This window comes from Lemur catta, chromosome 16 (assembly GCF_020740605.2).
Source record: "Lemur catta isolate mLemCat1 chromosome 16, mLemCat1.pri, whole genome shotgun sequence".
Lineage (NCBI taxonomy): Eukaryota > Metazoa > Chordata > Mammalia > Primates > Lemuridae > Lemur > Lemur catta.
Genome location: NC_059143.1, coordinates 55314129 through 55339131, shown reverse-complemented (window position 1 = coordinate 55339131; position 25003 = coordinate 55314129). Strand labels below are relative to the sequence as shown.

The following is a 25003-nucleotide window of genomic DNA, read 5'->3' as shown; positions in this document are numbered from 1 at the left end:
GCCGGTGCCACAGGGAAGTCAAACTCCTGTCTGTGGTGTGTGAGGAGACAGAACAGCCCACAGCAGGACTACACCTGCACAACGCTCTCCTAGTCCTTCCTGGCCGGCTCCGGTGTCACAGTCCTAAGATTAATTCATCCACGTTTCGTTAGGGGTGCTCACAGCTTTTAAATGGGCTTTGTAAAAAAGTTAAATAAATCATTCTAATTTAAGAAACGGCAGGCCCTATTTTATTGAGGAGCTGACAAGTCTCGGTGGCTTTTGTGTTTAAGTAGCATAGATTTCTCAGATTGTTTGACCTTAAGACAAAACAAGAAACTGTAACAGTTTTTTTTTTCATTTTCCTTAAACCGAAGTACTGTTTATAAAATACTTTACATCTTTTTAAATTTTCAAATTATAGACAAACCTCCCTAATACAAAATACTAAAAGTGCAGTAGTATAAATTAAGAGTTTGCAACCACATTATACAAACATTACCTTTTTATTGTACAGCTTTGATAATGTGAAATATTTACTCACAACTGTTTATAATGTTGTGAATAATTTACGGTGACGTTTGTCTGTAACTTATTCCCCAATCACTGGGCTACAGACCACACTAGGAAACAACTGTCCACATAGCAGCTACAAACATTTAAATTAAAAAAAAAAAAAAAAAAAAAAAAAAAAGGCTTGTTACTGACAGGTACTTGCACACAAAAAGCATGCTATCTTTCCCAATAGAACGTTACAATTTTGCCTGCATTGAAATAATCCACTTATTTATAGTAAAACAAATTTTGCTTTAAAAAAAAAAAATCACATAGCCAGATGTATTCTGCAGTACAAAAGCTTCATTTAAGGTTGGGGCTCTTATATTGTCTGTTACCCGCATAATCTTAACATTATAAATACTACAGACGAAGATACTGTCGTAATACACAGCATTGGGAGGACTAAACCACTTCTTTAGATGAAGAGTTCTAAAAACATAGTTCAAGTTTCTAACCAATTCAAACAAAACCATCAAATGAGTGTCACTGGGACACCGCGGGGCCTGCCTCCCTCCCTCGCAGAGATTACTGGGTTTTAGGAGGAACGAGCGGATGTGGTCTGAGTGCTTTCTGTTCCCGACGCGGTTTTCCAGCACTTCTTTTTTTGACTGAAATTGATTTAAAAGGCTGCAGTGTTCTCAAGAGCAGTCAAACTCACTTGAGGGAAGTGCCACGCCGCGCTTGCAAGATGACCTTTCAGCAGCCACACGGGGAAGTATTTTCTGTTACGGGTAAAATCTTAGTGAGAACCTGGCAAGAAGGGCCAGGGCCTGGCGCTCCAACTTCGGACCATGGACCCAGGACAGGATGGGTGGGGCGAGTCACGGTGCGTTCAGCTAGTTTATGCCAATCTCCTTGTTGTCCTCAATGAACCTCGTGAAGGGACGGCTGGCTGTCGTTTCCGAGCCAGCCTTGTCCAATCCCACGAGGGGCGGGCTGTTGCCGGTGCGTGCTTTGTCCATGCCCCCAGCCACTGTGCCCAAGGGGGGCATGGCACCTGCCCCCAGACTCACTGGAAGCTGGGGGACGCCTCCGTTCTGGATGACAGAGATCTCATTGTTCTTCATGGCAAGCCCGTTTGTGAGCGCTGCAGCGTACTGGTTCCAGAAGCTGGGGTCGACGTTCATTGCTCGAGCTGCCAGATCCTTCTGGAACATTTCCGAGAACTTCAGGGCGTCGCCCCCTAGCAGCGCCATGGGGTTTTCCACCGAGAGGCGGCGGCCACGCCGGGCAGGGGCATTATTCCACATGTGCGTCCCCATGTGCACCTGTGTGAGACACGAGAGACAGCCCACAGGTAAGCAAGTCCACACACGCGAGGCAGAGCTGTGCTGTCCACACCGTCTCACAAGCGCCACCCCGTCCTGAGCATGTTTGAGGACAACAGAGCACGCTCGGGTGAGCTTTCCTGAACGCCTTCTACTCATGTATACAACATTTCATCTTACTGGATACAAAAAGCAAAACCAACAAATGTCAATTAATGTATGTGCTCTTTCCATGGACACACGTTAGAATAACTTTTTCCCTAAGGTGTAAAAGCTATGAGGCCACCCAGAGAACGTTCTAGAGCTCCAAGGGTCAAGGGTCTTGCCCCATTGCCTTACCCGGGCCCTGGCTCTCCTTTGTGCCCTCACACCCTAAATCTTCTAATACCGGAAGTCTTTGTGGCTCTCCTCCTGCTTTTTCTCAAACAAGAAAGAAACGATCTAAAGCCTCTGGGGCCACCTGAGGCCAGCAGGCCGTCAGCGGCTCCCACTCCGCCGACACACACCCACGTGGAGGCACAGGTCCGTCTTTTCACGGAGGAGGCCGCAGAGGCCCACACACGCTGGCTTCGCAAACGTGTACTTTACACAGGACGGAAGCAGCCCACTGAGCTGAGATCGCGCAAAAGCACAGGCCTGAAGGCGTCACGCCGCCAGTCCTCACAGCTTCCGTCTCCTGAGCACGCATGACGTTACTGTGTCGCACACACAGACACCCTGGCGTCTGCTCTTCCCTGCCCTAGCACTGGGAGCTTCTCACCACGTGCCCCTCCGTGGGCCCTCTCGGCAGCTGCACGGACAGGATAGAAGCCTCTAGAAGTCGCTGAGCATGCCTTAGCTTTGCATTATTTGTGTGATGTGTGAACAATAAAGGCCACATTTATTTTGTATCAGATTCAACAGAGCGTTGGGCCCTGGGTCTGCCCACTAAGTCGCAAAGTGTGCGCCCTCCCCCCGACCCTAAAACAGGCTGAAGCCATCAGGTGCTCAGCTCCACCAGCCTCGGGGAGGGAGAAGCCCAGACTCATGCTCCTCTCACAGCCGCTTAACGGGGTGCTGCCCCGTAAGTGTGTGTGCACGTACACATCAGACATACCACACACACCACACGTGCATTTGAACACACCACATGTGCATCTGATGCCCATGCTATACATGTGTGAATACACTACACATACAATGCTACACATGTACCATGTGCATACTCACATGCACACACGACTGCCATATACATTGCACACATGCACACGCTCATACAGACATGACCCACATACTGCACACTATGCATACTCATGCAAGCACATACATACATGACCCTACACCCCCACACGCCATACATTACATACATAAAACACATGCACACACGCTCACATGCACATACATACAAGGCTCTATACAGCACCCATTGCACACACATGCACATACACGGCCCCACATAGCACACATTACACATATACACATGCACACACTCACATGCACATACATACATGACCCCCCACCATACATTGTGCACATACAAACATGCACACACGCTCACACGCAAGGCATCTCATCCCTCTGGCCAAGAGCAGGACCCTGCTGGTATGTCTAAGGCAGGTGGCGGATGTGGCCATCCATGGGCAAGTCCCCTTGTGGCCCTGGGAGCCGTGGCCTGCCGAGTTCTTACCTTGAGGTTGCCCTTGGTGGTGAAGGCCCTGCCGCAGATGGTACAGCCGAACGGTTTCTCCCCGGTGTGGGTTCGCTCATGGATCTGCAGGGCACTGGCCGAGGAGAAGGTCTTACCGCAGGACTGGCAGTTGTGCTGCTTGGGCGTCCGGCGCGGTGGGGGGGCCAGCATGGGTGCGAGGCCCGGGCTCATCACTGTCTGAGGCCCAGCAGGGACCTGGACTCCCGCCGGCAGTGGCGGGCCCTCGCCCAGCGAGATGGCCTTGCTGTGGCCGTTCACTTCCGTTTTGATCATGGGCGCCGTGCTGGAGATCAGGCTAGGAGTGCTTTGGCTGGGACCTAGAGCAAAGTTGGGGTCAAACACCTGAGAAGGCAGCTCTTTCAATCTGTGCGTCAGTAAGTGCTGTTTTAAATTACCCATAGTGGAGCACCCGCGCCTGCAGACTGTGCAGACAAACGGCCGCTCCTTAGTATGGCTGCGGTAGTGGATTTCCAACGCGCTCTTGCAAGCAAAGGGCTTGCCACAGACACCACACACAGTGCTCCAACACTTACCCCGCTCTCTGCTCAGGAACAGCAGGCTGAAGGGGGCTTCCTCCTTGATGGCTGGCCGGCACGGAGGGCCAGCTCTCAGGTCCAGGGCGCCTCCGTTTCCTGGGGCCGGGGGCGGGCTGTCTGGCCTTTCAGTCTTGAGCACGATCTCCTGTGGCTCCACCTGCGCGCCCAGGCCCGGCGACTTGGAGCGGAAGCTCTCGCCATTGCTGTTGGCGGGGGACAGCGCCTGCGAGGAGGAGGACTCGGACAGCGCCGGGCTGCCCGCGCTGCGGCTCTCCAGGTCACCCACGGCTGATGAGGAGTCGTTGCTCAGGTGGTCACTCTCCCCGGACCCATTTTCCACGGACTTCAAGCTGGTCAGCTGCTGGCAGTTCATGACAGAGTCGATCATCTTCATCTGATTCTCAAGGGCAGCAATGCTGGAGATGACCGAGGGTGGCGAGGGCGGGCAGGACCCTGCGAATGACAGCAGTGGCTTCGAGGGGTCGCTAGTGGCGTCCTTCAGCTCCGCGTCCTCCTCCATGGAATTGTCGTCGATGTCATCGTCGTAGCTGCTCAGGGTCTCCGCGTTCTTCTCCTCGTAGCTGAGCTCCGAGTCCATGGCGTCCTGGAAGCCCTCGGGCAGGGGCGTGTTGGGGATCTGTCCGCCCGTGTGCATGCGGATGTGCTGCTGGAGCACCACGGCGTTCGTGAACTTCTTCTGGCAGATGGGGCAGGAGTGCTGCACCCTCAGGGGCGGCTTGGCGCGGTGCACGCCGAAGTGCGTCTTCAGGTTGCCCTTGGTGGTGAAGGCGCGGCCACAGATCTTGCACTTGAAGGGCCGCTCCCCGGTGTGCGTCCGGTAGTGCATCTTCAGGGCGCTCTGGCAGCTCAGCACGCGGTGGCAGATGACACACTGGTTAGGATCCGTCATCTTCTTGTCGATGTTCTCCACCAGCTGCTGCAGCTTTGAGGTTTCTGAAGTTTGCATAGAGTCCAGCAGCCCACCGAAGGGAAACTGTGCCTTGAACGGGTCGGGGACCGCCGAGAGCCCGGGGCTTCCCAGGCCCGCGGACGCATCGCTGGCCGGGCCGGCGCTGGCGGCAGAGGTGGGCGCAGAGCAGGCCGGGCCTGCGGCCGGGGTGTCCCCGGCCCTTGCGTTCGTGCTGGGCAGGCCCAGCGGCTCGGGCTTCGTCAGGGACGCGCTGAGGAGCGGCTGTGGGGACTCAGCGGCCACCAGGATGCCAGACTCAGGGTTGTTAAGACCGGGGGACAGGGAGGTGCACTCGCTGGAGGCGGGGGAGGGCCTCTGCGGGGAGCGGCTGGCAGGGGTGACGCTGGGGGAGTCGGCGTAGCCGTGGGTGCCGGGGACGGTGGGGGGCAGCTGCAGCCCCACTGACGTGGGTACCGTGGGCAGCACGGGCTTGCTGTCCAGCCAAGTGGTCACGGGCTTCTCCGGGGGCAGTGACATGCCGTAGGGGATGCCCGAGCAGGTGGGCACGTTGTCGAGGTACTCCGGAACGGGGTAGGGGTTCATCTGGATGTGGGGGTACTTCTCCTTGTGCCTCTGGAAGTGCACCTTCAGGTTGCCTTTGGTGGAGAAGCGGTTCCCGCAGATGTTGCACTTGAAGGGCCGCTCGCCCGTGTGCGAGCGCAGGTGGATCTGCAGCGCGCTGTCGCTGCCGAAGACCTTGGCGCAGAACCTGCACTTGTGCTTGAAGAAGGGGTCCTCGGCGCTGGCCTTGGGCTCGAACACCGACACGTTGGGGGGCTTGCCCTTGCGGTGCTTCATGAGGGCCGACAGGGGGTCCAGGGCGTTGGCCGTGGCCGCGATGCTGACCAGAGGGTTGGGGAAGATGACGCTGCTCGAGGAGGTGTGAGGTAGAAGCGGGGTCGGCAGGCTGGGGCCGGGCAGGCTGGGGGCCGAGCCCGGCGTTGGTGCGGGGCCTAGGGCAGGGGGCGTGGCGGCGTTTGGGGGCTGCGGGGCGCCCGGGGTGGGGCCTGGGGTGGCGCTGGGGGCTGCGGGTTCAGAGGGCGCCGCCGGGCCGCCGGGGGTGCTGGAGCCAGATGCGGGCCGCGACAGGGGCTGCGGGCCCTCAAAGGCAGCAGGGGCGGTGGGGCCGGGGGCGGTGGCCGAGAGTTGCAGGGTGGGGGGCGCAGTCAGCCCCGGCAGCTGGCTGGGGGTGGGCGCCGGCGCGTTTGGGGCAGCCGCGGGGCTGAGCGAGGGCCGCAGGGGCTGGCGGTGCATCAGGGCCACCTGGCTGCGGATCTGCTCGATGAGCTGCAGCTGGTGGATCTGCTGCTGCTGCAGGGCCAGGAGCTGCTCCAGGATCATGGGCACTGCCGCCGCCGCCACCCCGGCGCCCGCGCCCGTGCCGCCCGCCGCCCGCGCGCCTTGGGAGAACTGCGCCACGGCCACCTTGGTGCTGAGCAGCGTCTCCAGCGTCACGTTGGTGCTTGGCATGCTGTAAGCAGGCGCGGGCGCGGGCACGGGAGCAGGCCGGGCTGCGCTGGGGGCGCTGGGGCCAGCCAAGCCCTGCTCCGCTGGGGGCTCCACGTCCATGGGCTCGGCCTCCCGGGCCTCCCGGGCCTCCCTGCCCGCCGCGCGCGCCTCGGCCTCCGCGCCCTCCGCCTCCTCGGCGGCCTCACTCTCCGTGTGCTCGCTGGGGGAGCTGGCGGGAGAAGGTTCCGGAAAGTCCTCGGAGGGCGGCGCGGGCTCATCCTCGTGCACGATCAGCACCGGCGGGTTCTTGGTGCAGTTCTTCTTGTGCTGCAGGAAGTCGGCCCACTTGAAGAACTCGGCACAGCACTGCTCGCAGACACTGGTCTCCTCGCCCGCGCTGCGGCTCTCGGGCCCGCTGTCCGCCTCCTCCGCGCCGTCCCCCGGGGCGCCTGAAAACGAGAGAGCGTCAGCGGGGCGCGCGGCCCACCCTCTGCCTCGAAATTTTGCACATGGTAAAATCAATATTTTTTATTCTGTACAAATTACCCCACTTCAACATTTCTGACGTCCCAGCGTGTGTATTCTATGACTCTTTCTAGCTAGCTAATCATTTTCTTAGCACAATCCATCAAATTATGAGGCTCTATCAGTTGTGGATACTGCTGCTTAATGAAATTCCATAGAAGCCATCGATTTCCGATACCGTCATACGGTCTGCAGCTGCCCTGTCTGCCGGCACAAAGCCGCCTTCGACGGGCTCATTACGGCTCCCTCTACTATCGGGCTTCCTATTTCCAGCAAAATTAGAGATGCCTTTGCCAGTCCGCTTAGCATCGCTCAACGAACCGTCACCTCTCGGACCCGCAGCGGCACCCGACGGGCCCCGGACGGCAGCTGCACTGCGCAGCGCGGGGCGTCACAGACGGAATGTCCTTCTGCAGGACCTTCCTAGTCCATGGGCATTGTTTCCTGTAGGAAATTGCAGCTAAATATTTTCATTTGTAAATGTAACGAAGAAAATATAAGCACTTTTTGCATCTGCCCAGAAAAACAATGTCCACACCCCTACTAAGAGTTGGAGCAGATCAGTCCAGTATCTTTTTATGCCTTTGTACTTCCCCTACAAACGTAGGGTCCGTCTCTAGGTTTTGGAATTTGCCAAATTAATATCAATATAACCTAGGCCTAAAATTAATCATGTTTAGTACAATTAATTGGCTCTGTCAGATGCAATATTTCTTGGCAAAATGAACTAAAATTACATGTTATTGTTATTAGCCAATAGAGTTCAGTGGTTTGCTAACAAACTAGAAATTATATATTTAAAGTTCATTTATGTTGACATGTTTAACATGAGAATGTTGTAGTCAGACACACTTTTTGTACCTATTTTCATCCATTCTCATAGAAAGACTTAGCAAATTATATGCTTGTGCCATAGTGGAAAACCCTCTAATTGGTTACACATGTTTAATTACTGTTGTACGCAGCCACTTCCTCTGTCTCCCCTTACCCTCTTGTGCCGAATAACAACCACGTTTAATGAACGACTCTAATTCACACCTGATCAAATAAATAGCTATACAGGAATGAGAAATCAACATATGATAGCATTTCTACCTCCGAGTTTTTGCGTAGTTGGGGTGAAAAGTAATTCCTGGTAATTACTCAGGCTCTATGTGCTGGCCGGGATATTACTGACTCGTAAGTGCTTTTTGTCAATTTATGGATGGAGTGACAGCAACAACTCAGTTTGCACAGAGAGGAATGACAGCTGCAAGTCAGCTTTGTTAAATGTGCATAGTTGAGCGTGAGAACAAAACATCTTCAAGTCTGTCCCCCAAATCATTTACTGTTATAACATCAAATGTATTTGCTAAAATGTCTCCAAATTTTTTCTTTTACAGTTTTGGAAAAAGAATAATTCACCACTGAGTTCAACAGAGAAATCTAATAAAAAAAAAATGTCCTGTAAAAACACATAGTTCCTCCATTGGAAAAGGAAAATATTTTTTGAGGCCAGTCTGTGACTCTCCATGAGGCCATTATATCCAGGTAATTTATACATGCCTTTAAAAAATTATTAGCAGCATTCAACTAGCATTTTCTTAACTGGCTAAGCCATTTGAAAGGGAAAAGAAGTTGGAGCCTGCAGCCCATAAAGCCTGCTAGACTTTCAAACTAAATTCGGTGCTGAAGATCAGACTACAGCGGGAGCCTCATTACTGTACTGAGGAAGGAATGCAATAGGCATCTGTAAGGAGGGTGACTATGGCTGGAAGCAAAGACACAGCTGATTTATACTGCAGATAGGCACATTAACAAAGTAAATACTCAGTGTTCAACTTTGCCCAATGTATGCAAAATCTAATTTTTAAACCTGCTAAGGTTATGAAATAAGGCAAAAACAAACAAAAATAACAGCCTAAAATCTTCAGGTAAATAATTTCTTAATGATTGATAAGAAATAAGGACTGTCTCAAATTCTAGTCATGTATTCTAGAAATTATTACAAAAATGCAAAGAATTTTTACTTTTCAATTTGTTTTTAAGAGTGGAATAGTATGCAGACCTACATATTAAAAAAAGCTAGGCTGGGCGCAGTGGCTCACGTCTGTAATCCTAGCACTCTGGGAGGCTGAGGCGGGTGGATTGCTCGAGGTCAGGAGTTCAAGACCAGCCTGAACGAGACCCCGTCTCTACTAAAAATAGAAAGAAATTATCTGGTCAACTAAAAAATATAGATAGAAAAAATTAGCCAGGCATGGTGGCGCATGCCTGTAGTCCCAGCTACCTGGGAGGCTGAGGCAGTAGGATCACTTAAGCCCAGGAGTTTAAGGTTGCTGTGAGCTAGGCTGACGCCACGGCACTCACTCTAGCCTGGGCAACACAGCGAGACTCCTGTCCAAAAAAAAAAAAAAAAAAAAAAAAAAAAATACTAAATGGCCATTAAAAAAAGTTCATCTGCCCTGAGCAATCAAACATATATATAAAAAGGTATTATAACTGAACAAGGAAGAGAATGTTTTAAAAAGTTGTTTTCCAATATTTTAAAGCCATGAATAAAATATATTATGGAAAATCCCAAGAATTAAATATTGCTAATTCCTTGAAATATTTTCTACATTTAACTCCTTGGAGGAGATAAAATGTATAGCTCATATGGTATATAAAAACTTTCACACAGTATATAAATTTAAAATTTTATAGAGTATACATCTTGTATATCTCATTAAAAGAGTACTTTTTCTTTATGACTATGTATCAGGGACAGTTCACTGAAAGCATGCTTTAAAATTAGGTTGATTTCTGGATCATTTAAAGGGAGTTCAGCATTGAAAGAATTAACATAAATAAATTATACTTTTAGAAATGAACATTTCCCAGATTTTCTTTGTAACAAACTACATAGCACGTGACACAGAGAAATACCCCTTTTGCTTTTCACAAAGATCTTGTGCTTTTTTCAAAGGTCTTAACAAAACAAATTTCTGTTTACCTTAATGATTTGCATCTTTACATTCCCATTAGTTTTTTATGCGTTAAGTATTTTTAGAGTTCACTTCCAAATTCAAGGATGTTGGGAAGTGTTCCCATAGGTAATTTCATTTTCTCATTGGTAGGTTTGCTAAATTACAAGTTTTTATCAATTGTAGAAAATGTGCATAGAATATTTTGGCACTTCCTGTCAAATAATAAAAGTCATTTTGTTTAAAGCAATTATACATGGTAATTACCTCAATACAATGCAGATATTCTTGTCAAGGTAAAATAATCTTCTACTTATATTCATCAAAAGTTGAAGAACGAAATTGTGTAAAAAAAAAATGGCATTCTTACTATTTGGACCTATTAACAGTTTATTTTGTTAATGAACCCAAGGAAAGAGACAATTAGATTTTATAAGTAAAGCTCCATTATAAATTTGACTTTTGACTAAAACATACCTTAAAAACTACAATTAGTGAAGGAAAAAATTCTTTTCATACAATGTAGATTTATTGTGGGCAAATAAATTAGAATTGCCATGTATAATTTCTATTAGCATTTGCATAAAATACCAATAGCGTGTTCACTTCCACTGTTATTCTCACATGCTCAAGCTACGACTGTTTCACTATCAAAATGTGATTGTGATAACTGCTCCATAAAAGTTATAGATAAGGACAAATTTCATAAAACAGCCTTGAACAAAAGGAATAAAGGGGAAAAACTCTCATTTGTCACATAGGAAATTGAAATTTTGTCTGCATACTTTAAGAATGTTATTAAACAGCAATAATAAGCACTTCAACTGAACTGATTTGTAGGAAATAAAGTGAGCATATTTTACTAAGGATAGAAATCTTCAGAAGTAGCAAGACACTTCACTGACATGCAGACTCAAAGTGTTGACTTCTGATGCCTCTGAACAGAGTGAAAGAATTAAAATAAGTTATTATAACCTGCTTCCATGGCTTTTCTCATGATGATGATCAAATGCATATTACAGTGTGTGTGTGCTAATACAGCCCTTTTTACTTATTTTTAAATGCTTTCTGTAACAAGAAAACCCATATGGGAAAAATCTGAATGCAGTTCCCAATTTCATCATATAATTTCTAAAGCACTTGATCCTGCCATTGTTTAAAGCCAATACTATGTCAGATTCAAATATATTTAACCATCTTTTAATTAAACTTACATTTTTAACTGGCCTTTATGCTCCAAAAATAGAAGTTATTACATCCATTAGTTAATATGGCCAAAGTAATTTATTTTTTGCACACTGTTCAACAACTAAGAGATTTGAAACTGTAAATAGGCAAGGGATTAAACTGTAATTAGGCAGGAATTTTGTAGTACATAAGGATTATATTAGAACAAGTTAAGAAAAATGCCAACCGATTCAGCAAGTGATACGGCTGAGCCAACACTCCTCCCGTGTTGGTTAACAGGAATATTTGGGCAAGACTAGCTCGAGAAGGTCCCCCACACATGTGCTGCTCTGGTTTCATGTGAATGTGAAGAAGGTACCGGAAGCTGCTCTGGGTAACCCTCCTTTGCTGATGTCAATATGTAGCAACCCCTGTTGCCACGGTTACCTGCACCATTGGGACTAAAAATTATAGTTCTTTCAGTATAGTTTACAGCTATCCCAATATTTGCTATTTTTACTTAAGATTTTCAGGGTTTCTATCTGTATCACCGCGCACACATTCTTGAGCAAGTTTTCTATGTTTCTCAGTTGTACCGAAGAGGGGGAAAGGTCCCACCAGCCATTTAGAGGAAACAGCTAACAAAAGGGCAGCTTCAAAGATGGTAGTTTTTTAAATACATGCATTTTGTTCCTGCTCACTAATATACACCTAACACCTACCAAAAGCATTCCTATTCTTAGGATTGACTCTCCCAGGGTGAAAGGAGCCTCTCAAACTGTTCCACTGTTCTCTCAGCTTTAATTCCTGGCTTGTTACAGAATATATAGCTATTATGTTTTCACTGTCTTCTAAAAATGATGTATCAGAAGATAGGCAGAATTTTTAGCCCTGATGCCCTTTCTAAAGCCACAAGTGAAAAACATCATGGTGATACATATAAGAACACTTGAGACATAACGTTTCTTTAAAAATTCTAAACTACAGTTCTTAGCAAGGTTTTTTAATTTTCTCTTTTCAAGGAGTACAGTGGCTTGTAAATAAGCTAACCATTTACAAAGTAGTAAAATAGATATTTTATAATTTTATCCATCTCAAAAGCTCACCTTTATTCTGCTACACTTTTGCAACACATTTTAATTAATTACAATTAACAAAAGGAGAAGCAAAACTTGCTTAGCACAGGAAAAGGGATGTTAACTTCTCCACTTTAATTAGTAACTTTAAAATGCCACGTGGATCTTCAGGAAAGGCAAACGTACTTTCTCTATGCTTTTCTGTCTCTTAAAAATCTAGAGAGCATTTTTCAAGTTTTCCTAAATTGTTAGGAGACACTTATTTTCTTGCAAATTAATTCTTTTTAACTCCTTATGATAGCTCTGAATCCCATAAAGAAAGATGAATTATCACATACTGAGCCCAAGCTGTGAAACAGGAGGAGACAAATAGAGACCCCTACTGTGTCTAACAATGTAGAAGAAATTCCAGACGCAATAGAAAAATTTTCTGTCCTTTTCCTTAGACCTCGAAGCTTGTGTGCATGGCGCTGAACGGTGGAGGGCACTCTTGCTATGCGCAACACGGGCTCTGACCCACACACTCCTGCGTGCCTACTCAGAGGCCCGCATCTCAAATTTGTTAAGTCACGACCACCTGTGGCACAGTCGCCAACTGTCTTCTGTTTAAAACATTTGCAGCTTTTAATCTGTGCGGTGAAGCACCAGGGAGGAAGACACTGTTTCCTTTATGGGCGTGTGCAGATGGGAGCAGGACAACACTCACATTTGCTTTAACTGTCTGCACCTAACACCAAATAAGATGTTTGTTACACTTCAGGGTTGCACAATAGTCCTTTCACGGAGACTCTGTACTGCAACATGCTTGTGGATACACATACATCACCCACCATCTATGCCTAGTGAAAAATGCACGAGCTGATGAAAAATGTCAGCTGATGCAAACAATTTCAATCAAAATTTCTTGAGAGGGTGAAAGCGAGGTTTTGCCACATTACTTCTGGTGAAGATGTGGATGTTTTAAATTCAGAGGATGTGGTCTCACAGATTCGATGTATGAAATTAAATGTGATATTTCATGACATGCTGACTTGAAAGTGCCTGTGCAACTATCCAAACACTGCCACTGCTCAAGTCCACTATGCATAGAAATAAACAAATAAGCAAAACAACTTAGATGTGTAAATGGCTATTTCTAAATAGCCCTAGAGGGCAGGAGCCATCCTGTGTCCAGGAACAAGGCTAGGATCAACTGTAACCATTAGACTGCTCGTACTGGGGGCCAGGTGATTACATCATTTCCATTATTCATCATCATGTCATGACACTGTTTCATTCCTATGGACAAAGTTTGCACATATGCAAAAAATCATCCTGGAAAAGCCACTGCCGGGGTCATTGAAGCCAGTGACTCTGCATGTATACAAATCATACAATAGAATTATCACACAGTGCAGTGAAGGTCACTCTCGAAAAGAGGACCCGCATGCCAACGAATTAAGACAAAGTGCCGCGCGGCACCTGCAGGGTTAATTAAACAGTTCAAGATGCAATAGCTACACAAAAGAAAGCCGTTTTCTCTTCTTTAAGAACTATAAACACTTGTGCTGAACTAGATGGGCGTTTGATAAGCTGTGCGCACAGAGCAAGCTCGCGGGATCTCTAGTTAACACTCAGATTCAGTATTAACACTTAACAGAACAGTGGTGAGCCCTGTTGCCAAGGTCAACAGCACAGATGCACTAATTGTATTACGAGCTTGACATCTAGTGGCCACCCCTGGCAGGGCAGAGCAGGCAAAGGTTAAATCAGCAAGGCTTGTCAAGGCTCTTCTAACTACCCACCTTCAGGGAGAGTCGGGAAGCTGGCCAGCCCTCTGCGGCCCCACCTTTTCACAGACATCAGACAAAAAGGCTCTCTGCCCGAGCCGGCCGCTAATGCTCTCAGAGAATGCCAAGGGGTAGGGATTTTAGATAGTAGGCATAACTAATCTGAAGGTGATTGAAAAAGACAGGCCCACAGAAGAAAATATTTAGACACCACACTGGGATCGCCAGACCCCTCTGGTGGACACTGTCTCAGTCTCGAGAACTCTTTCCTTTAATTAAGAAACAAATCAATCGTAATCTCTTAGTCTCATAAACAGACACTATTCCATCATCTTATTACAATTAATATTTTACACTTTCTATAATGTGACTTGCCTTGTTTGTATGGAAGTCACATAGTTAACTGCATTTTAAATCATAATTGTGTTGAAATTACAAGAAAAATCTAAGGTAGAATAAAAAAATAAAATGTACTTAAAGTAAAACACTCAATTTTTACATAGATTTAAGTTGATTTTATATGAAATGTGTATCGACTTAGCATACGCTATAATTACAACCCTGTTCCACGAGTAGCAGAATTAGCTCACATCTTCATGAGACTGTCTAAGACATGTGGGTCTTATTCTGGCAACTATTCAAGAAATCATGTAGGAAAATAAAATCCAACAAAAACAATAAAAAGAAACTCTTTCTGTTGTATTATTCAAAAATTATGCTTCTTGAAACTATTTTGCAGCATTAAAAGATGGTGCGTAACCTCATTAGCAGTTAAAAAGATTTTTATTTTACTTAAATAAAAGCCTGTGCCAATAACTTACATTTAAGAATGCTAAATTCCAACTAATGGTCAGTACACAGAATAGAAACCTTTTTTTATTATCTTTGCCTAATTCTCCTAAAAGAAAATGTTCTTAGGGCTACCTGGAGAGGAATAGTAAAGCTTCTTAGAGATTGTAGTTGAAAATGAAATCTGACCCACTTTTTCCATCATCTTGTATACAAAAAATAATCAGCTTGCTAAGTAATTCCTGCTGTTACTCCATACCTTTTTCTTTTTCTGGTTCTGAACAGACCTAAAAATATTGGATTGTGCATATGCCATGGAAGTTTAAAATTTATTGTATATACAAATTCCCTAACTCTCTTACATAATCAGCTCTCTGAGGGTGGGAATTAATTGGCATGTTTTTTTGTTCATCACTGAAATGAGCGTTTTTAAATAGGTTAAATTTTTAAATGTTATTTTTAAAAGAAATGTTTGCAAATTCTTCTCCTTTCCCCTCCTTGGTTACTCACTTTTTACCTTTCACGTTTCAGAGAAAACAATCTGCCTGTGAATGTTAGCAAGTGGCTCCTGTATTGTTCCTTTTGGTATGCTGAATTGTAAATGTGTGTAGTGTGCTGGGAGAGCTGGCAAACCATGCAGATACAGATGAAAGGAAAAGATCCTTCCCCAGCACTGGTGGCCTTCCTTCCCTTAATTTAAACACAGTCTGTGAATACCACTGGTAAATTCTTAAATCACATGCTCACCACATTTAAAAGGATTTTTAAGATAGCCATATACTGTAGGTTGGCAGAAAATAAAAACACACTTTGAAGCAATTAGTGCTAGCAAACAAAATACAGGATGGTAAATTGTTTTAAATTATAATATCTCTTTGTTCCTTGTCATATACATATTTTCTAAGGACAATAAAACACATCTTTTTAAAATTATACTTTATGTAACAAAGAGTAGCAATATTAAATTTTTTAAAGTTCTTAGTAGAACTGTCACTGGAAGTTTTAATTAATTTTTCTCAGAACAAAAATATTCAGCTTGCTCAAAGGATTTCATTCTTGTGTCATAAACTTAACTGAATCACAAGCTGCATCACACTTCTAAAATAGGAATGAAATACTTTGCAAATAAGTAACTTTAAAAGACATTTCTATTAGAAACCTAAGTCTCAGTGATCCTTAAAATAAATTTTTACAAAAGGATAACTTAAAAACTTCACCTAAATCATCCTTACTTTTTCTCGTTTTAGAAATGTCATCATATTTCATTCCTGCAGTGCTAAGGTTTGGATAGCACCGAAGCTATTTTTGTGTAGTATCTTTTCATTGCTTGCCTAAAAGCCAAAGCCTGAAAAATGTCATAATCCTTTTTTAAGAAATATAGGCTTTTTGTTGTGAATTAATATGACTGAATCTTTGTCTCTCCTAAGCAATTTTGCATATAATATTTGCTCTGCATGACATTAGCAATTGCCTTCAATTTTACTGCACGTGAAGTAGATGGACCTATTGCTTTAATTAATATGTCACACCCAAAGTAATACAAAGGAATTACTAAGTTCGTTTCTAAAACACTGTAAACTAATTTAGCTCACTTATAACTTCATGCATGGTTAGTTTATTTCCAATGCATTTAACAAAATTAAAATTTTAGGAGCTCTGATTCAGGTTGGATAATTTAGTTTCCACAACCATTTATCTTTAAAGAAACATTTTACTTATTTATCTTAGTAACAATGAGAACCACAGAATAATATACATATGAGCATTCCTTTACTTAACAGGGAACAGAGTATCTTTTATGCTCCATGAACAATCTGCTTCAGAATAATTAAATCAGAAAGAACTTTTAAAAGATAGTTTGCCTACACTATTCTTAAAACAAGCATGGAAACATTACTTGAGTGAGCTTCTGCCCCTAGATAGGCTATTTTTGGCCTGTTGCAAAATATGATCAGGAACTGTGGCAATATCTTGATTACAACTCTGAATGATCGTGAAAAACATTCTTGGCAAAAACTTTCATTCTAGCACGGGTAAAAACCTGCATATGCTGCATCTCTAAATAAATACGAGCAGCAACGAGGGGAATTCAAAACAGAACTTGTAAATAATTTACTCCATCTTAGGTTTTCAAATATAGGCTCTATATATCTCTCACCATGTTTACACTATTAAGTTCAGCATGCTCACATTTCTGAAGTGAAATTAAAAATGAATAGCAGTGCCTCAGCTTGTTAATTGTTAAATACAAGGGGTTTTACTCTATTAATTAAAATATGCTTTAAAAAAAGGAGACATTGCACATTTTGATAACGACCCTACAAAGCTGAGAAGTATTTACATTGTTGCATTTTGGGGCGGCTGTGAAAGCCGATTTTAAGCTATTCAGGAGCCACAATAATAAAGGTTTAACATTCCTCACTGGGATGCAATGTAGTTCTTTTGAAGGAAAGACTGTCTTTCTCATTCGGCAGAAATAAATCCATTCATTTGATCATGTAGTCATTGAGGGCGATACAAAACAAACCAAGTGTGAGAAATTCTATGTGATGAAGTAAACAAAACAAAAAAAAATCCATTTCCATGACAAAAAGATTCTTTGTCCTTAATCTACCCACCATATGCAAGCGTTTCTTTTTAGCATATCGCCGGTTCTAATCTTGGCTGACTTGGCTGCACAGATAAGGCTGCCTTACCTCCGCGGCAACAAAAAGACCCAAACGAGCTCCCTGATGTTATTTAATTCATTAATTCCCAGCCGCGCTGCGAGCGTTTTCTCGCGCTGCACTCCGGCACGGACGTACCTGCTTTGCCAAACTTTACAGCACTCTGCGAAAAACTCTTAAACTCCTTTTACTTTTTGCAGACATTCTGATCTCAGGGTAAAAAGATTACTATCTGCCTCTAAACAACTTGTAAGACGTTAATCATAAAAGCTGGCCTGCCTCTTTTTTCAGGAACAAATTACGTTCCGCGCGAGCTCCACTGCAGGCTCGGTGGCCCGCACCCCGCCGTGCGCCTCCGGCCCTGGTCCCGGCGCCCTGGGGCCCCCGCCGGGCGCGCCGACCGCGGGCGCCGAGGGCCGAGGCTTCCACCAGAGGGGGGACTCGGGGCGCCCCGACCCTTACGGTGCTAAAGCTCGGCCACAGGAAGTCCAAATCGTCGCCCGCCTCTAACTTTGGCGGCGCGGGCCGTTCGTTTTTGGATGTTTCCAGGAGAAAGTTCCTACCAGCGAAATGACTGCAAAGGTGCCTCCAGCGCCCGATTTCGGTGCGTCCACGACAACCCGAAAAGGCCTAAGGAAAAACGCGAGCCCACTACACACATGCTGGGCCCCACTGCGTGCACAGACCGGCCCCCAGCGCCGCAGCTGTGCTCACCGCAGCCTAATTCCCAGGTCGGCCATTAAGGAAAGGCCAAGAGACGTTTACTTTCTATTCGCTTCGGAACGGGATCGTTGGATTTGCCACCGCGCTGGGACATCGCGGGGCTTGCGGCCCGCGGGTCACCGGAGGCGGGCGGCTGGCGGCATGGGGGTGGGGGCACAGGTGGGGTCAGAGAGGCGGCGTGGGCCCCAGCGCCGGCTTCGAGCGCACTGCCTGGGGCGCCGGGACGCGCGGCTCCGAACAAAGCTGGCCGGGTGGCGGTCTCCCCGGCCCGCGTCCAGCGGTGGGTGAGCTCTGCACGCGATCCCCGCCGCTGCGCTTGCCCGGGGGTGGGCGAGGTCGGCCCCGGCGTCCAACTGCGGAGAACCGGGGGGCTGCTCGGGGGACCCCCTCCCGCCCCGGCCTCCGCGTGGGCTCCGCGCCGTCCCCGGCATCGGCGTCTCCGCGCGCAACTCCCCAACTCCGAGGAGGGGAACCAAGTTTACTTCGCCTACAACTCTTTCCGCGGCCGCGCGCGCTCGGGAAGAGTACCCGGGTCCTCGAGGCCGGCCTGGACCGGGAGCCGGGCACGGCGCGGACACTTGCTCGCGGGAACCAGGGAACTTTTTCTCACTCCGCGACGCGCGCAGCCGATCCCGCCGCCCGCGCTTCCCCAGCCCCAGTGCGCGCCCCAGATCCCCCGGCCCTCCGAGGTCCCGGCCCTCACCGTGCTCCGGAGCCCCGTCCGGCGGCGGCAGCTCCTCGTCCGACTTGAGGTGCTGGGGCTTGGCCTGCTTGCGCCGAGACATGCTGCTAGCGGCGCTCGGGCCCCGCGCGGGGCAGCGGCATCAGCGGGGAGGCCGGCGGGGACGGCGCGGGGTGGGCGCGGGGAGGCCGGGCGGGCGCGGGGCGCGGGGCGCGGGGCGGCGGCGGCGGCTGCGCGGGCCGCGCATGGGGCTGAGCAATTAGGCTGGTGAATAATGCATGGCCATTAGCCGAGGGCCGCGCCGATTGGCCGGCCTCCAGCGGACTCCGGCGGCCTATGCAAATGAGGCCGCGCTCGCAATTAGCGGCCGCGCGGGCGAGGAGGGGCCGCGGCGCCTGCGGGACCTCGGCGCGCGCTGCCCGGCGCCGCCTCACATCGCGGGCTCCGCCGCCCGCGCTCCGGCGCCGCGCTCCTTGGCCGCCCAGGTGCGGCTCCGGCGGGCCCGGGTGCGGCGCGGGCCGCGGCGGCCGCCCCTCCGCAAAGCGCAGGCAGCAAACTTTGGCGGCGTCCGCGCGGCGCCGTCTCCGCCGGCGCGCCGGGCTCGCCCCTTTATAGAGTGTCTGCGCCGCCGCCCGCGCCCCGCGCCGCGCCCCCCCCGCCGCCGCCGGGCGGCCCCTCCCGGAGCGAGCGGCCGCGGGCAGGGCTCCGGCCCGGCGCCTTTGTCTCGCCCGGGCCGCTCGGGCGCCGCGCCTCCTGCGCTCCGGGCGCACAGGGTCGGCCGGCCGCCTGGGCTCCTCGGCCCGGGTCGCGGCGCTGCTCGGCGCGCCGGCCCCGCTCGGGCTCAGGTGCTCCCTCTCTGCGGATCTTCTCTCCTGGCTCGTGTTCCCTCCGCGGCCTCCCCCGGCGGCCGGCCCGGCTCGGAGGCTCGCGGCCGGAGCGGAGCAGAGTGCGCACGCCGGGGTGGCAGGACTTCGGCAAGACCAACTTTCCGGTTCGCAAGCGGCGCGGGCCGCGCGGCTCCTCCCCTCCCCTCCCCTGCGTCCCCCTCCCCTCCGCTCCCCCTTCTCCCCGCCCCCCCACCCCGGGCCCCACAGACTCCGGAGCGCCCGCCCCGCCCGCCGCCGCCACCGGGGCCGCCTCGGTCCCCACGCCAGCCTGCCCGGCCTCTCCGACGCTGGCGGCTTCTTAAATGCAGGGAGGAGAGGGGACAGCCGGGCCCGGTGCCCCCCACCCCAGCTCCCCTTCTCAACGGGCACTCTGGCCCGGGCACCCGGGGCCTGGGAGCCTGCAGAGTGGGCAGTGAGCGCGATCCAAAGTTCCAACTCCACAAAAGTCCGGCGCGCGGCCCACCGTGTTCTCGGGATTTCGGGGGTGGCGTGGGGGGCCAGGTGAGGGGGTGCGCACGTCTGGCCCGGCCCCACACCCTCGGGCAGCTGGCGCCGCGCGCTCCCCGCACACGCGCCCGCCCCCTCGCCCGCGGTCACACGCACGCGCCCTCGCACACGCGCGCACACTCGGGCGGGCGCACTCCCACCCGCAGCCGTGCACACGCCCGCGCGCTCGCCCGCGCGTGTCCTCCATCCCCGAACGGCCGCCAGGATGTGCCCCAAGCCCGGTTGCCGCCGCTCCCGCGCCAGTGCCCCTCGCCCCAGTATGTCTTTTTTCATTTCCTAAATTTCTTATTTTTGTCCTTGCAAGTATCCCTGGCTGGTATGGAGCTTAGGGGCAGATGGCCTCCCGGAACCTTCCCGGTGTCATTCGTGGGGGGAGAGGGCGGTGACCAGCGGGCCTCCGGCGCCCCGCGGGCCGCGAGCTCCCGGCGGGCTGGGGGGAGGACTGCCTGGCCAGGGAATTCCCCGCCCCCTCGAGCGGACCCCGGCCGGGCGCCGCGAGCCCAGCTCTCCGCGGGCGGCTTTTACCATTCTAGAATCTTCCGGCTCCCAGCCCGAGTTCTCCCGCCCGCCTCTAATCGTGTAAGTTTCACGAAGCAACAGCTCTGGGCTCCAGGAGAAACGCCGGAAAACCCTACAGAGGAAGGAGCGCGGGTTAGAGACATCTCCAAAGAACCCCCATCGCCACTTAAAAAAAAATTCCTTAAGGTTGGTTTTATTTTACCTTTTGGTAGCGGGCGTATTCATTTGAGTGATTTTTTTAAAAAAGAAAGAAGGCCAATAAACGATGTTTGAAATCTAGAGTTGTCCCGTTTAACACACACATCGGTAGCGTCCTCATGGTTAAGCTTTGAAGGGGGAAACGTCTTTACACCGCAAGTGCACCGCGAACTTTGCAAAGCTGCAGGCGTTTGGGGGACGCTCTTGACCTGGCGCAGAGCGCCCGGCGGCGGCGGTGAAAAGTTTAGAGTCGCGGCTTTGGGGCGAGCGGGTGCAAGGATTTTCCCTGGAAAACGGGCAGAGAGAAGGAATGTGGAAGTGAGGGGTGGGGGCGAGCGGCTGTGGGGAATGGAAGTTTATTGCAGAATCTGCAGGACCAAAGAGTTTGGGGAAGTCGCCGAGCCAGCGGAAGGCAGCAGGCAGTGCCGGCTTTCTGGAGGAGAAAGAACGCAGGAACGGTCGCCGGTGGGTCTGAGCACCATCTGTTACGACCTGGTTAATTCCCTCTCTTTTTTCTTTCCTTTTTTATCGACACACTTTGAGGAGAAGCGGCACACACGCAGGTTCCCACGGCCCGTCCGAGGACGTCTGGAGCCGGCTCGACCCTGCAGCCTCCGGGCCGGCGGCACCGACACCTCCTCGGTCACCCTGCGCGCTCCCTGCGCCCTACCCTCTCTCCGACAGACCCGCCAGATTTCCTGGGACTTCCAAACACAAGTGTTTAACTTCGTGGATTTGCTTCAGATTTTCTACGAGGTGTGGACTTGGGAAGGTTCTTCCAAGTCCCTCCAGTGAGGGCAAATGTGAGAGCCCGGCCTTTATTTGTAAGAAGCGAGGCCTCAGAGAGCAGACGTGTTGGCGAGTCGTAGTGCGACGCGCGAGTGGGACACGCAGCAGGCTGCGGCGGGCTCTGGCGGACAAGAGGGCGCGGGCATGGTGCGAGGCGCCCGCTGGCCCCGTGGACTGTCGGCGGCACAGGGCTGCGCGGTCCTCGGGAAGTTGCGGGCTCCGAGCTCCCTCCCCGTGGGCTGTGCGGGGCCTCGTGAGAGGACCGAGCTCAGACTTGGGGAAGGGGCGAGGGACCCTGCACACGTTCCCGCCACTGCTGAAATGGTGCACACGTAACTGCTGCGGCGCGCCCTTTTAAAAAATGACTTGGGCGTACAAGATCAATTGTTTAAAAAGTAAAGGTCGAAAACAAAAGGCACGTTACTTCGTGACTTTCTTGTTCCCTTCCCTTTCCCATTTCCCCACACGCAGATCAGAAACTTTTCTTTAATTGTTCTTATTCAATGTGGCAAGTTTTAATGAAGGCGTTTGCATCTGAAGTCTGAGTAGCAACAGAGGATTTATGGTGAAGTGACAGCGTGTCAACCGAACATTCTCACAGATGAGAAACAGGATGTGGCTCTCGCTGTGCCCAGATTAAAGGGACGCTCGGGAACGGATTTAGGAGGTGCAGACACTGAGCCAGGCGTGCGGCAGGCACACACTCGCGGTCACATGACCGGCGTCTATTAAAATATTGTAATATCGAAACACTATTGCAATAACAAAAGTTGCTTTTCTTCCCTATAATTAAATCTAATTAGTTAATTGTTTTTCCTCTTGCAATGTTTTATCTTAAGAGGTGACACATTATTATTTTGTCTGCTTAATAATATTACAAATTAATACTGTATATTTTGCATTAGTGAAACATATAATTAGGTGTTTGATTTAATTTATATCATTTATTTAGATAAAGTTGAAAGCCTATCTGTAAGATTGATTTGAAAAGGGGAGCTTGAATAGTTGGTTCTAATTTAACATTGCAGTCACAGTTTATTGAAGCTACCTGGCTCTGGAGCCACAAAAGACAGTTTTACATAAGGTGCATTTGACACTTTGTTTACAAGTGTTTATTTCCCCAACTACTTACTACAAAAAAGCATTCACGTATTAGGACTTTAATTTTCAGTCCCCTTTCATTCTTTTTTCCTCCCCAAATTCCTTTCTTCTACTCACTAGCCACCTCTCTCTCTCTCTTACTCTGATTCTACCCCCACCCCCAACTTTTGTTTTTGGTTCTTAGGGTTAAATCCAGCATGATTTTGTGTCTTTAATGCTGTGACAAGTGATCGCTAATTGGTTCTCACTTGAGCAAAGATATTACCATACTAATATTATTATTGGTAAGAAGAGGTAATTGATAACACCACCTGCCACTCTGGGGCAGTCACGATGATAAATGTTTCCATCAACAGGAAATCTGTGCTTGGTGTGCCACAGCCCAACGCAAACAGCATGTCAAGTGCCAATTATAAAGATGTTGCTTTTCTATTACACTGGGGGTGGGGAAGGACGCTAGAAAACATGTAGCCAAAAATTATGGTTTCTGCAAACGCTTTTTCCAAGCTTCTGTTCAGCTACTTGAAGATAACTTTCCGCATAAAAATAAAATGCTCTACTTAAATAAACCAGTAACGTAGCTAACTGCTCTGACCTCCTTTACTTTCAAAGCTACTGAGATAAATATGCCTAAATATTTTTAACAGACAGGAGCGTGTGCGCAGTATGTAAATCCATCTCCGTCTGTGTGCTCCGAAGCCTTCCTGGCGTCTATCACAGGACTGTGCAGCTTCCTCGCAGGCACCACAGGCAAAAGTTCCAGGGCTTTTATGGCATCACAGAGAACATCAGCACGGAGTCGTCGTCTTCGCACGCAGATTGGAAAGGCTGCTGAAGAACTTCTCTCCAGCGGCTGCAGGGCGCATCTGGCTGCAGGTAGCCCGGGAGGGGCAATTGAGCTCTGTGATAGCATAAACAGTGCCGGTGAGCTGAAGCTTTGACTCCCTTGCCTACAGGGAGGCCCAAACGATTATTATTAGCTTGCATTAATAGATGCAGGCCTCAAAAGGCGAAATCAGCTATTGATAATTGCAAGAAGTATACAGCAGCTACTGTATCGATCGGCTTGTCCCTTATTCCCCTGGTATGGAAGAGATAAGAAGACTCACTCTTTAGTGCAATATAATTTCTTTTGACCTATCTGCTTGCTACAGACTTATGATGAATAGCCGAGTGGTTAAAGTCCTTTATCACGAAAGTTACCCCTTGATATAATATTGATTCTTTATAACTAGCTCCAAACACAAAAATCAAACTGTCCACTTGGCCATCATCATCATCAATATCATCACAAAGCCTCTGGAATAAAGATCAGCGCGCCTGGAAACGCTCTCTATAATCTTCCCGGCTAATCTTTATTTGCTGATGATGAAAAGAAAAAGGTGGGGGAGGGGAGGGGTGGACTGTCCTTTGGGCGGACACTGTATTTATACGTGTCCACACGCCGGGCAAGACAGGGCGGCCTCTGCTCGGGAGCGCTCGCGGTCAGCGTGGCCACCCCGCGCGTCCGGCCGCCCGGCCGGGTGGGGCAGAGACTGGGCTCCGCGCGAGGTTTCACCTCGGAGCCGGAACGAGCTCACGGCCCGCAGCCTGCTGGAAGTCAGCGCCACGCGTCCTCGGCCCGGCCGGCCCTGCGCGCCCAGGAGCGCCGGGACTGGGGACAGGGGCGCACGCCGGGTGGGCTCGCCAGTGCGGAGGGGCCAGGCTGGCCCGAGGCGCACATCAAAGGCCGCCAGAGCAATTCGCGTGCATTTCCCTCAATTAACAGCGTTTCCTGCCCCTGACTCCCCCGACAGCCCCGCCCCCGCACCAGCCTGGGGCGGCTCGGGCGCAGGGACGAGCCTTTTCCCGCGAGCGTGGGCGCGAGTGCGCGCATGTCCGAGGGCGGGCGCCTGTGGGGGTCTCTGGGGGCGCCCCAGCTTTGCCCTGTGGAGGCCGCGGCAGTCGCTGGACCCCAAGACCCCGTCGAGGCTGAGTTTCGGGGGCGTTTTTTGAGAGTGGGGCTTAGGGGCACGGTGGGTGGGACGCGGGGGACACCCAAGTGCTGCCTCCTGGAAGCTTCTCGGCCGGTGTCCACACCTACAGGCTTCGAGTCTGGCCTCAACCAGCAGCTGTCTTTAGGGACCCCACGTGCAGGGGGCTCCTCAGGACCCCTTCATTGAACAGACCCCCTGCCCCATGTCTTCCCACCGCAGTTCTGCAACCCACAGATG

General features: G+C 49.8%; 1 protein-coding gene across 2 annotated transcripts; it reads right to left on the bottom strand.

The window, feature by feature from the left end:
- Positions 1-1289: 1289 nt before the first annotated feature.
- Positions 1290-18892, bottom strand: SALL3 (spalt like transcription factor 3). 2 transcript variants are annotated; one of them, XM_045527694.1, is made up of 5 exons: positions 18811-18892; positions 6716-6896; positions 4026-5905; positions 3472-3809; positions 1290-1805 (listed from the first exon to the last, which is right to left on the bottom strand). In XM_045527694.1, exons 1-5 carry the CDS (start codon positions 18890-18892, stop codon positions 1374-1376), a joined length of 2913 nt encoding a protein of 970 aa, XP_045383650.1. In that variant the 3' UTR covers positions 1290-1373. The 2 variants fall into 2 exon arrangements, with proteins under 2 accessions (XP_045383650.1, XP_045383649.1); XM_045527693.1 differs by having other exon boundaries at positions 1374-1805; positions 3472-6896.
- Positions 18893-25003: the final 6111 nt, after the last annotated feature.

Excerpts from the sequence above, each read along its gene's own strand:
- SALL3 (XM_045527693.1), bottom strand. The coding sequence starts at position 18,892 with ATGTCTCGGCGCAAGCAGGCCAAGCCCCAGCACCTCAAGTCGGACGAG. Across the intron at positions 6,897-18,810 it reads GGACGGGGCTCCGGAGCACG|GCGCCCCGGGGGACGGCGCG; the intron begins GTGAGGGCCGGG and ends TCTCGTTTTCAG. Across the intron at positions 1,806-3,471 it reads CCACCAAGGGCAACCTCAAG|GTGCACATGGGGACGCACAT; the intron begins GTAAGAACTCGG and ends TGTCTCACACAG.